The 13,034-nt window shown below is 42.0% G+C and overlaps 2 protein-coding genes across 7 annotated transcripts in view; one reads left to right on the top strand and one right to left on the bottom strand.

Annotated features, from left to right (window-relative positions):
• LOC123517318 (integrin alpha-PS2-like) overlaps positions 1-8,922 on the top strand; it is a 60,877-nt gene extending 51,955 nt beyond the window's left edge. For 4 of the 6 annotated variants that reach the window (XM_045277312.1, XM_045277325.1, XM_045277296.1 and 1 more), the window contains 10 exons: positions 1-89; positions 666-835; positions 1,625-1,800; positions 2,420-2,514; positions 3,101-3,619; positions 3,722-3,841; positions 4,776-4,784; positions 6,405-6,491; positions 6,847-6,987; positions 8,006-8,922. The exon at positions 1-89 is cut by the window's left edge and continues 143 nt beyond it. In XM_045277312.1, coding sequence (XP_045133247.1) covers positions 1-89; positions 666-835; positions 1,625-1,800; positions 2,420-2,514; positions 3,101-3,619; positions 3,722-3,841; positions 4,776-4,784; positions 6,405-6,491; positions 6,847-6,987; positions 8,006-8,149 — 1,550 coding nt within the window. In that variant the 3' untranslated portion in view covers positions 8,150-8,922. Of the gene's footprint in view, positions 90-665; positions 836-1,624; positions 1,801-2,419; positions 2,515-3,100; positions 3,620-3,721; positions 3,842-4,775; positions 4,785-6,404; positions 6,492-6,846; positions 6,988-7,385; positions 7,484-8,005 lie in introns of all 6 variants that reach the window. The other 2 variants (XR_006678443.1, XM_045277305.1) reach the window with 2 other exon arrangements.
• Positions 8,923-9,765: 843 nt separating this feature from the next.
• LOC123516807 (DNA-directed RNA polymerase II subunit RPB1-like) lies at positions 9,766-12,814 on the bottom strand. The gene is made up of 3 exons (XM_045276492.1): positions 12,763-12,814; positions 12,056-12,274; positions 9,766-9,944 (listed from the first exon to the last, which is right to left on the bottom strand). The coding sequence occupies exons 1-3, from the start codon at positions 12,812-12,814 to the stop codon at positions 9,766-9,768; spliced, it is 450 nt and encodes a 149-aa protein (XP_045132427.1).
• Between the last annotated feature and the right edge of the window lie 220 nt (positions 12,815-13,034).

The raw sequence follows: 13,034 nt of genomic DNA, 5'->3' as shown, positions 1-13,034 counted from the left end.
ACACCTCCGTTACTTGCTCCCCTCGCTACACTGCCGGCACCACCACCCTCGTCTGTGACATCGGCAACCCCCTCAAGATGCTGACCGGGGTGTGTTTGTGTGTTTTGTGTGTTGGTGTTGCATAGAAGGCAGTGCTGAAGTGTTTAGCTTTCTTTATGCAAGGGGGGAAAATGGCCAGGGGCAAAAAATATATATAAAAAGGTCCACTTAATTGCCAGTTCCCTTATAGGTCTATAGAGTCAGCTGAAAGAAAGGAATAAATAGGGTCTAGTACAATCTAAAACACACTCCGAGCCTTCTTGATGTCTGCCACACATTTGTATTTAATTTCTTTCACTGGTACTGCTTCAATATGCTGTGGTGAAGTGTGTTTGGGGTCTGTTACTGTCTTAAACACAATCCTAGCCTTCTTGATCTCTACCACAGGTTTATATTTAGTTTCCTATGCTGACACTGTTTTAATATGCTATGTTTGGGGCTGTTACTGCCTAAAACACACTCCCAATACTTTTAATCCCTTCACCACCTTCTTAACCTAACCTAACCTTCCTGATCTCTGCCACAGGTTTCTATTGAGTTTCCCATGCTGGTACAGTTGTAGTATGCTGTGTTGGGGTCTGTTACTGCCTAAAAACACACTCCTAACACTTTTAACCTTTCCACAGGTCCACTTTGCCGTGTTTTTCCACCCCCAACCCTCCACGCTGGTAGACGACCGCATACAATTTGACGTGGTTGCCAACAGCACCATTGCCGAGGCCGCCCACACCAGCGATGACAACTTTGTGCAGAAGATTGTGATGCTGGGTGCTGATGTTGACCTGGTGCTGTACGGGTGAGTGAGAGGCACTGAGGGACTGGGGGAGTGGCAGTGCTTCATGGCTGTTGGTCCCTGAAGAGCTGTGTGTATGGCTGAGTGTATGTGTGTGAGTAGTTAGTGCACAATATACCCTGTCAGTTGTGTGCTGGCTTTCTTTCACAGGCACAGCGGTAAAGTAGAGTATTGCAAGGCTAGGAGTGATGGAGTAGTGTGGCTTGTCTGCACTGCTCTCATCTTTGTCTCTATCATTACCATTATTATCTTTACCATCACCTTTACTACATCACCTAGAACAACTGTCTGTACACCTCTCAGAACCACCACAATCACCACCACCTTTACTGTGTTCCCACAATCACCACCACCACAATCACCACATCCCTTCTCCCTTTCCACCATCTTTATCACATCACCTGCAACAGTTTATACACCTTCCACAACCACCATCACCACCACCACCACAATGATCACCACCCTTGCCTCCCACAACCACCACCACCACAATCACCACCACCCTCACTCCCACAACCACCACCACCACAATCACCACCACCATCGCCTCCCACAACCACCACCACCACAATCACCACCACCCTCACTCCCACAACCACCACCACTAAAATCACCACCACCCTCACTCCCACAACCACCACCACCACAATCACCACCACCCTTGCCTCCCACAACCATGACCACCACAATTACCACCACCCTCACTCCCACAACCACCACCACCACAATCACCACCACCCTCGCCTCCCACAACCATGACCACCACAATCACCACCACCCTCACCTCCGCAGCTCCTCGACACCAGAGAACATTGCCTACAACAAGAGTCTGTACCAGTCTGAGAGTTACCGCCATGAGGAAGACCTTGGCCCGGAGGTGCTGCACATCTTTGCCGTGTCCAACAATGGCGCCTCCAGACTTACCCAGGCAGAGTTTGTCATCCTGTGGCCACTCCAGGCACTCAATGGTGTGTATCTGTGTGTAATCCTGTGTCATTTTGCATACACACATACATACATACATACGTACATACATGGCAAGGTTCTCTTCTACTAAACACAGCCTTGGTATTTAAAGCAATGGATTAATCTCTTGTTATATTTCCTAATGACTTAAGAAGGTAATTGTGCAAACCTGTGTTACTTAGACCTGTAGAATAATGGACCATATTCTCAAACACTTGTGTGCTTCACCTCCACTATTTCAAAAGGCCTTATTTAAATCTACACAGGTTTTTAAGGTGTTTTTATGTTTCTAGAGGCAGAGTGACAAAATTTCCACATTATTAACTGGAGAAACATTCTTGAAAACCTTACTATTTGTCTCTGTGGCCTTGAAAAAATAGTTGTGATGAGAGAATAAAGCATTTTTAAGCAAATTTTTAGTTCTAGAGGCAGATTGACAAAATTTCTGCATTATTAACTGAAGAAACATTTGAAAACCCTGCTAGTCATCTCTGTGGCCTTGCAAAATAGTTATGGTGAGAGAATAAAGTGTTTCTGAATACGGGCCAATATCAATATCTCACTATGATTCAAGAGAGCAAGGAGTGTGATGAAGAGTAATGATTCTGTGTTGTTTTCCAGGTGAGAGTTACCTTCTGTACTTGTTGGAGCAGCCTCATGTCACTGGGCCAGGCTCCTGTGCCTTTGTTCCTGACACCAACCCAATGCAGCTGGAGGTGTGTGGTGGTGGTGGTGGTGGTAATAGTGTGTGTGTTCTTATTTGATTGATAATGTAGAGTTATTTCACCCCTTCAATACTGGGACACATTTTTACTATAAGATTAGACCATTTTATTGACATTAGGAAGGGTCTACGTAGGTCAAAAGATTAATTGGTCCAGTCTTCACTATTTTAACCCCTTCAATACTGAGACACATTTTTACTTTGAGATTTGTGTATGATTAGACCATTTTTTTAACATTAGGAAGGTCTATGAAGGTCAGAAGATTAATGGCCACATTCTACACTATTTTAACCCCCACATAAGTTCCTGAAGCTGTAAAAAATCACCAAATAGTCACCAGAATGAATATAGAGACTCATGTTTTTTTTAGGACATTTTAAGACAGTTTCGCTATGATAAGACCATTTTACTGACGTTAGCAAGGGTCTATGTAGGTGAAAAGATTAATGACCACAGTCTCCACTATTTTAACCCGCCCCCCCATAAGTAGAAAATCACCATATAGTCACCAGAATTAATATAGAAACATGTCATGCTACTGAAGTGGTCAAGCTCACAGTGTCCCATTCCTTTGCAGCTGAACAAAGAGACCTCCACAACAAGACTTCTTAAACTTCAAAGCAAGGAGGAAGAGGAGAAGGAGAGGAGGGAGGAGGAGAAGAGGATAACACTGGAGGAAGAAGGGAGGATACTAGTGGAGGAGGAGAGGACTTACACTGAATCTGGAGGAGGAGGAGGAGGAGGAGAGGTAGTGGAGGAGGAAGATGGAGAGAGGAAGGAAACATCTGGTGGAGGAAAGAAGGAGACTTATTATGAGGAAACTTCCTTTACAACTTATAGTACTGGAGGAGGAGGAGGAGGAGGTGGTGGAGGAAGAAGAGGAGGAGAAGGAGGAGGAGCTAACTACTCTTCCTCCTCATCGACTTACTCCTCTTCTTCTTCATCAAGCAAAACATTCACTTCCTCCTCTTCTTCTTCATCAAGTTATGGTTCCTCTTCCTCTGGTTCTTCCTCCTCCTCCTCCTCTTACGGGTATTCTGGTCATCACAGCAGGAGGACGAGAGAAGTAGACGGCTCGCAGGAGTGGGAAGATACGGTAAGTAGCAGTAGTAGTAGTAGTAGTAGTGGCGGTAGTAGTAGTAGTATCATTGCCCCTTGTCTGTCTGTGTTATCATTGGTCCCTGTCTCCAACACACAGATCAGTAACTGCGGCATGACTCACTGCATCAGGATCCGGTGCACGGCCGGCCCTCTGGAGGAGCAGGACATCGTGTTTGTGTATGTGCGGTCGCGCCTTGTGCTGGCCACACTGCAGGAGGTGAGAGAGAGAGAGAGAGAGATTAATGTGTTGCATTACCTTTAAGAAAATATTGTGTTCATTTTAAGATGAGAGAGAGAGAGAGAGAGAGAGAGAGAGAGAGAGAGAGAGAGAGAGAGAGAGATTGCATTACCTTGAAGCTAATATTATGTTTTTGAAGATGGTAAAAGAGAGAGAGAGAGAGAGAGAGAGAGAGAGAGAGAGATACAAACAGACTATAAAAGAGAATACTAGTCACTACATAAAGAAAAGCCAGATTATTCCTGCCACATTCCTCCCAGTTCAGTGTTTGCATTGCTCTTTTAATCTTGGTCATCTTTGCCTATCTAAAGCTTTCATTGCTGTCCTCCTCACTGGCTGTCTTAAGCTTAGTGGCAATGAAGACTTTATTTTTACCCTCCCCTGACCTAAGCTTTCATTCCTCTGTGCTTCAGTGTTCCTCTGCATTGATTTTTAAGCTTAAGAGTGTTATTACTCTAATAAGCTTTTCCCTGTGTGCAGTCCAGTCCCTTAAATGCCAGTTGATTTCATTCCATAAGCTTGGCAGTTAATTTTTTGGGTCTTTTTTAAGCTTACTATCAAGGAGTGCCATTTCTTTCATCAGCTTACCCATATGTGCTGTCCAGACCTTTCAGTGTCAACCAGTCTCTCTTCAAAAGCTTGGCGACACATTTTTTTGGCATAGATAAAAGTGAAAATGTTTTGTATCTTTACTCCATAAGCTTGACAGTCCATTTTTGGAGGCTTTTTTTAAGCTTACTATCAAGGAGTGTCATTTTTCTCATCAGCTTACCCATGTGTTCTGTCTGGTTCTTTTAATGTCTGCCAGTTTCTCTTCAAAAGCTTGGTGACACATTTTTTTGGCACAAACAAAGCAAAAATGTTTTGTATCCTTACCTTACATTTTCCACACTCACTCTTGGCTTCTTTTCAGGCGTCCCTGGTATGTATTCCTGGCCACCGTGTGTGTGTCTCTCTTCCTTTTATCTTCTCACTCTCTGTAACACACACTGACTTTAATACTGGTCCATTATACCTGCATGCTGTCAGGGAATATTGAGAGCTATCATACACACACACACACACACACGCACACCAGTATTTTCTCCAGCATTGTTAACCTCTGCCGAAATTCAACTAATGCCTTACTTCATTGACTTTCACTTATACCCACAGCTTTCTGAGACACGGAGAGCCAGTTAGTTAATGGTTGCTGTCAGTAGATTATTGACTTCACTGTGATTCATTTGACATTTTTTACACTTCACTTTTTTAATCCATGGTGTTATTTTGTTAAGAGGTTTTCAGTTTTTATTTATTTATTTTTTTGTCTTCCATGGAGTGTTTGTCTTATTTTGTTATTTTTTATCCTTGACCAGGAGATATTTTTGTACAGAGAGAGAGAGAGAGAGAGAGAGAGAGAGAGAGAGAGAGAATGATGTTTTTGTACATATAGAAAGAAACATGTGAGAGAGAGAGAGAGAGAGAGAGAGAGAGAGAGAGAGAGAGAGAGAGTTTTGCCCAATATTTTCTTGTATTGATAATTTATGTGGTTTATTTTGTTATGAATGTGTTTGGAGATGATTTATAATTTTACCTTGTTTTTAATTATATTCTGACCTGATTCTCTCTTAATGTGACCTTGTCTATTCATTATTAACCCACCATGACCTCACAGGAAGAGATCAGAAGGTCAGCTGAAGCCATTTTGACCTTGAATTTGTATGTAACCTTTGTCACTTGTATTGGGTATTTAGCGTGTGCACTTAACACACACACACACACACACACACACACACGGAGATAGATGAACAAAAGGTCATTCCAAGATCGTGAAAAGTCAGTGTTTGAGAGACATTAAAAAGTTCAATTTTCCACATAAGAACATAAGAAAAGAGGAAGCTGCAAGAGGCTGCCATGCCTATTCGAGGTAGTCCCAGTGTGTTTAAGCTACCTAATTCCATCTATCTTCCCCATCCATGAACTTATCTAACCTTCATTTAAAGCTCCCTATTGTCTCAGCCCTGACTACATGACCACTGAGACTGTTCCACTCATCAACCACTCTGTTTGAAAACCAGTTTCTTCCCATTTCTTTCCTAAACCTGAATTTTTCAAGTTTAAACCCATTATTTCTGGTTCTGTCCCCACTACTGATCCTAAGAACTACATTCATGTCCCCTTTGTTAAAACCCACTTGAATACTTCTGTCTGGTGGAATGGACTGAGTGAAGAGATTGTAGCAGCAGAAAATGTACTCAAATTTAAGGAAAAGTTGGATAAAAGTAGATATGGAGACAGATCACTATGAGACCTGCCCAAACCCTGTAATGTACAACTAGGTAAATACACCCACCCCACACACACACACACACACACACACACACACACACACACACACACACACACACACACACACACACACACACACACACACACAGGTATCTAACACAGTAGCAGTCATCATAACACAGTAACACATAACCACAGAAGTTCTCCATTTCCTCACTCTTCTCTATGTCACCCGTCACTCACCCACTCCCTCCTCCCCCCCACAATGCAGTACCCATACGATGACGTCAGCATTTCCAGTCGGATGGTGGCCCGTGTCACCTCTCTGCCCTACGGTGTCAACCCACGCGACCTTGAGGTGAGTGTCTGAGTGTCTGTGTGTCTGTATGTTTGTGTGTGTCTGTGTGTCTGATAACCAATGGAATGCAGGAAATTTTTCAGTTTTTTGTGAGGGATGGGACTGGCACCTCAGTGGGCCTTTTTCTTAATCACCATTTTTGTTACCCTTGGCTTGAATTTCACTCATACATAAAAAAGATAAATAATAAATAAATAAATAAATAAATAAAAAAATATGAATAAACCAGAGGAAGAGATGATAGAGACAGGAAAAAAACTAGACAAGACACAAACAGGTCAGGTCAGCTCAGGTCAACACACACAGACTCCCGAGGTCAGCACACACGCTCACCACACCATGTCCTCCCCTCCAGGTGAAGACAAAGGATGTCACCACTCCTGTGTCCCCTGCCAAGTCCCTGGATGAGGCCCCTGCCGTCCCCTGGTGGGTCATCATTCTGGCAGTGCTCGCTGGCATACTCATTCTGCTGCTCATCATACTCATACTGTGGAAGGTGAGACACAGAGACAGAGAGAGAGAGAGAGAGAGAGAGAGAGAGAGAGAGAGAGATAAAGAAATGATGTAACAAATATAACATTGAGAGCAAAATCTTATGTGTGTGTGTGTGTGTGTGTGTGAGAGAGAGAGAGAGAGAGAGAGAGAGAGAGAGAGAGAGATTGTGTGTAAGTGTGAGAGTCTGTAAAAAGCTAAAGTATCAAAAACCAGCAAAAATAAGTTAAGAAACAGTTAGGCATTAGTTAAGTCAAGATACTAAAAGAAGAACAAATGCATGAGGAGGAGGACCCAGTGATAGACCTTGTACTATTTCATGGATACATTCACTCATTGACATGTTTATTGCCTTATTTCCCTGTTGTAACCTGTCCCTTCCTCTCTCCTTCTCTCCAACAGCTTGGTTTCTTCAAGAGGCACCAACCAAAGTCTTCCTCTGCCTCTTAAAACACACACTCTTCCTGCTGCTGCCTCTGCCCCTCACTCTTGTGCCGCATGTATGTGTGTGTGTCTATGTGTGTGTGTGTGTGTGTGTGTGTGTGTGTGTGTGTGTGTGTGTGTGTGTGTGTGTGTGTGAGTGTGTGTCAGAGAGAGAGAGAGAGAGAGAGAAGCTTGTTTTCCAGTTTATCTTTTCTTCTTCTTTGTATATAAAATTTTTTCTTATTTTTTCTGTTTTTTATTACTGATTTTTCTTTATTTATTCCTTTGCTTTGTCTGCTTATTTTTTCCCATCTTTTGATTTTTTCTTTATTTTGTTTTGCCTTTTTTAGGGTAATTCAATATTTTTTTTCAGTTTTCTCAGCAACCATCCAGTTTTTTTTAAGTATATTAACCATCCATTATGTGTGTGTATGTGTATGTGTGTGTGTGTGTGTGTGTGTGTGTGTGTGTGTGTGTGTGTGTGTGTGTGTGTGTGTGTGTGAGAGAGAGAGAGAGAGAGAGAGAGAGAGAGAGAGAGAGAGAGAGAGAGAGAGAGAGAGAGTACAAGTGGGTCCTTACTCCATCTGATCTGCCTTCAGTGTGGTTACTTCAAGCGTCACCGGCCAGAGCAGAGTGGCAATGCAGCGGATGACGCCCAGCCACTCAACCCACCCAAGAGTCGCAACGGCCACCCTTGCAACCCATACACCCGACCAATGTACCCCGGCGACGAGGCTTTATGATCCAGTGGGGCCTCCTAGCGCGGCTCAGGCATTGTCACTTTGTGTGTGTGTGTGTGTGTGTGTGTGTGTGTGTGTGTGTGTGTGTGTGTGTGAGAGAGAGAGAGAGAGAGAGAGAGAGACTATAAGTATACATCTCTGAATTGTACTTATTGAGAGAGAGAGAGAGAGAGAGAGAGAGAGAGAGAGAGAGAGAGAGAGAGAGACTATAAGTATACATCTCTGAATTGTACTTATTGAGAGAGAGAGAGAGAGAGAGAGAGAGAGAGATGGAAAAAATCACTAAATACCAAAAACGTGAAGTCCGTAACACTAACTTAATGAAACTTAATGAAACTTTTCACTCACTTCATTTTTTTTCTATTCTTTTGGTGGTGTTGAATTTTTTTGTATTTCATTTTCTTTTTTTTTTTTTTTTTTTTTTGTCTTTATTTTCTGTACATAGATATTTTTCCCCAGCATTCAGCCAGCCAGTCTGTGCTTAACAATAAAAAAAAAAAATAAATAATAATGATAACTCCTTTTCTTTATTTTCTCTTTATTTATTTATTTATTTATTCATCCATAGCAATTAAAAACAACAAAAATAATAATAATAACTCATTTTCTTTATTTTTTTTCTTTCTTTATTTTTTTAACTTGATTCATTGTGTGCTGTGTATTATTATTTCATTAATTTTGTTTGTTTGTTTCTGTAAATACTACATGTAAATTTGTATTATAATAGTTTACATTATTATTTAATTACACTTAACAAATAAAAAATATGTATGTAACTGAAGATACTTTGATGTTCTTTGGTGGTGGTGATGGTGGTGGTAGTAGCAGTACAGTAGTAGTAGTAGTAGTAGTAGTAGTAGTAGTAGTAGTAGCAGCAGCAGCAGCAGCAGCAGCAGCAGCAGCAGCAGCAGTAGTAGTAGTAGTAGTAGTAGTAGTAGAAGTAGTAGTAGCAGTAGTAGTAGTAGTAGCAGTGAGGTGTGGGCCAAGAATGACAGGACTACCTGTATGACATATGCTACTCAAATATTTCATGTTAAGACTCAAAACTTGGAAGTGAACCTCGCTCTCCAGCCTCTGTACTCTTCAAGGACGGAACACATTGCTAAAACCACAAACTTCCTTTAGAGAAAAACTGTTACAATATTTTTCCAATCATTTTGAAGCTATCAGAGGAAAAGAATGCCTTGAAATCTTAAAAATACTGTTATGACATTTTGAATACCCCGGGTAAATGATAGAGGCGGCCATGACTGTGACGCATGTAGCCACAGGAAGAAGAAGAGCGAGGATGGGCACCATGTGACTAGCAAGGTAAGATATTTGGCCTTTTTCTTAGTGTTTACGTGATGGCAGGGCAGGTGTACGTTGGCAGCTGAGTGTGGTGAAGCTGTGACGTGTTTGTGGTGGTGGAAAGTGTCAGTGGCAGCCTGCAGGGAGGAGAAATTATCCGACATGTGAACGCTCCTCCGTCGAGCCAGCTGTAGGCCTTTCCTCGCCTGTCACCGCACCGCTCACCACTCACCTGTCACCCGTCACCTTGCCACTCTCCACTCACCTCGCCGCTCCATCTCCTGCCTTGATTGATGCTGTGGTGGTGTGGTGCGGCAGCCTTAGGTGTTCTATGGTGTTGGTGGTGATGGTAATGGCAGGCAAGTTATTTGATTGTCGTGGTGTGATGGTGAAGCCTTTGGTGTTCCAAGGGTGAGGGTGGTGGCGGCGGTGGCAGGCAACTTATTTGGTTGTGGTGGTGCAGCCTTTGGTGTCTTGAGGGTGATGGTGGTGATGGTGATGGCAGCCTCTGGTGTGTTGAGGGGGTTTATTTCATTTTTGCCCACAAGTCAGTTCTCCCAAATGTAGAGTTGGTTGGCCCACACTCGATTTACTTCGCTCACACAAGTCAGTTCACCCACAGATATTATTCAACTTTGCATAAATGTCTTAGGAGTAAAAACTTTATTAGAATGCCAGAGAAACATTTAAAGAATCAAATGTATGAAAACATTCCTGCAAGATGCATGTCATTGAAATGATGAGTTTACTGGTGCATTTCAGTGTGTGTGACAAGCCTTGACAAGTTGTAAATCCTCAACCCTCATGTATTCATCGCAGAAAACAAACTTTATTTTGCAGATCCCTGTATTGTTTGCCTTGGATCCTTCTGGGCCACCTCTTTATGCAGAAGGTTTACCAAAAGATAGAATTTATTAGAATAACAATTGTGCACTTCTGATGTCAGTAAAGGAATTATATATGTATTGTGGGTGAAATGACTTCTTGGTGTAGCTGAACTGACTGGATACTCCTGAGGGTTTGTGGTGGTGCAGCCTTTGGTCTCCCAAGGGTTGTGGTGGTGGTGGTGGCAGGTGCTAAGTTGTGGTAGTTCAGGCTTTGATGTTGGGAGAGTGGTGGTGGTGGTGGTGGTAATGCCAGACAAGTAGATTGTGGTGTGGTGTGGTGTCTTGAGTTACCTTGGTGTAATGGTATCTTGGTAATAATTATTTTGAGGGTTTTCCTAAATTGGTAATATTGATGTTGATGTGTTCCCTGTTGGTGTTTTGTGGTGTTTGGTTTGTTTGTGAGATCACATGAGAATGTTGCAGGGTGTGAATGGTTTGTGCAGAGTGCAAAGGTAAACATGGAAGGACTAGATTATTATTACTTCACCTCTTTGCTCTTGTCTTTTTGTTGTTCATTTGTATTTACTTCTCTCTTTGTAATTCATTCATATTTACTTGTGTCTTTTTCATTAATGACTTATTTTCACTTCTGTCTTTTCTTCCTTTCAATTCATTTATGTTTATGCATGTTTTTTTTTTATTGATATTTTTTTGCCATGTTCTATATTTATTCATGTCCTTTTCTTTGTTTTGTAGCGTGTTTTTCCTCAGCAATGTATACTTTAGTCCATGAGCCAGACACAGACACAGACACATGCACATACACACTCACACATACACAGTTGTGAAAAGTGACCATTAGAGCTGAGTAGAGGCAGTAGAGGAAAGGATTTAGGAGTAGTGATAGACAGGACTATGAAATTTTCAAAGCAATGTTTAGAAGCAAGAAATAGGGCAAATAGGATCCTGGGTTTTATAAATAGAAATGTTAGTTATAAAAGTAAGGAAGTGGTGCGTAGCTTATATAATTCCTATGCTAGGCCCCATTTAGAGTAATGCATACAGGCCTGGTCACCCCATTATAGGCAGGATATCAACATGTTAGAAGCAGTTCAGAGAAGAGCAACTAGGATGATACCAGCATTAAAGCACCTTGAGTATAGAGATAGATTAAAGGAATTAAACATGTTTTCATTTGAGAGGAGATGTATAAGAGGGGATATGATAAAGTTATTTAAAATGTTCTCAGATACAAACTACATAGATGTGAGATCTTTCTTTACCTTAGAGGAGGGAAGTAGGACTAGAAATCATGGCAGGAAGATTAGAAAGCAAGGCTGCAGGTTAGATATAAGAAAATATTTCTTTAGTCATAGGGTGGTAGACTTCTGGAATGCATTGCCAAAGATGGTTGTAAATAGCACTAGTTTGACAATGTTTAAAAACAGATTAGATAAGCACTTAAATTTATTAGATTTATAATTATGTATAGCGCTGCATGATAGTTTTTATAAGAAATTTACTATAGTTAAAGAAGACATGATCCCCATGTAAGGGGATCACAAATTGTAGAGGATTTCGCTGCAGGACTTAGCCCTGTTAATGGGCCAAATATTTAGAATTAGTATATAATGTATTGTGTAGTACTTGTAAGTGTATCTTTAAGTACTGATGACGAGGTCGCTGTGCGACTGATACAGGATAACCTAGATGGGCCCTGGTGGCCCTTTGTTATCCTATTATTTATGTTATGTTTTATGTTATGAGTGTGATGGGAGAGTGTGGGAGGGGCTAGGCAGTGTGGGAGAGTGGGAGAGTGTGATCTGAGAGTTTGGGAGAGTGTGGAAGAGTATTGGGGTATGTGGGAGTGTTATGTGAGTCTTGGGAGAGTCAGAAGGATGTTGAGGTGTGTGAGAAGGGTAGAGAGAGTGTGGGAGAGTATAATATGGGAGAGTGTGATGTGAGAGTGCTGGGAGAGTGGAGAAAGAGTATTGGGGTGTATGGGAGAGTTCTGGGAGAGTGGTAGATCGAGTATTAGGGTGTATGGGAGAGTGAGGGAGAGAGTCATGTGAGAGTTCTGGGAGAGTGGTAGAGTATTGGGAAGGGAGTGAGAGAGGGAGGGAGCATGGGAGAATGTGGAGAGACTATTGAGATTTGTGGGAAAGTTGAGAGAGTGTGGGAGAGTGGAAGAGTGTTGAGGTGTATGAGAGGGAGTAGTGGAGAGTGTGGGAGTGTGTGGAAGGGTGACAGGGATATGAGAATGTGTGGCAGAGTTTGTTGAGTGTTCCGGCAGAGTGTGTACAGAGATTTCCTTGTTTGTCGAGTGTTGCAGCAGAGTGTGTATAGAAATGTCAATGAGGAATGCCAATTTGCCGAGAAACACTAGATTTATACATGAAAGTTGGCAGTCTGTATTGTATACACACACACACACACACACACACACACACTGAGAATGTCTTTTTCAAACTTCAAGGGGCCAAAATTGATAAAGGTTACCGACTTTCCCAGTGTCCGAATGTCCTTGTGTTGTGCTGCCTTCACACTGCATGGCTCACACTTCACTCTTCACCCCTTCTGTAGTGTGATGCATTTCCTTACTCAGTCTGGTGACTATTTGGTGATTTTCAAGCTTCAGAAACTCATGTGGGGGATTAGAATAGTGAAGACTGTGGCCATTAATCTTCTGCCCTCCATAGACCCTTCTTAATGTTAGTAAAATGGTATTATTGTAGCCAAACTATCTTGAAATGCTCAAAATATGATGATGA

The sequence above is a fragment of the Portunus trituberculatus genome, chromosome 6, assembly GCF_017591435.1.
Source record: "Portunus trituberculatus isolate SZX2019 chromosome 6, ASM1759143v1, whole genome shotgun sequence".
Classification (NCBI taxonomy): domain Eukaryota; kingdom Metazoa; phylum Arthropoda; class Malacostraca; order Decapoda; family Portunidae; genus Portunus; species Portunus trituberculatus.
This window is presented reverse-complemented; position numbering and strand designations above follow the sequence as displayed.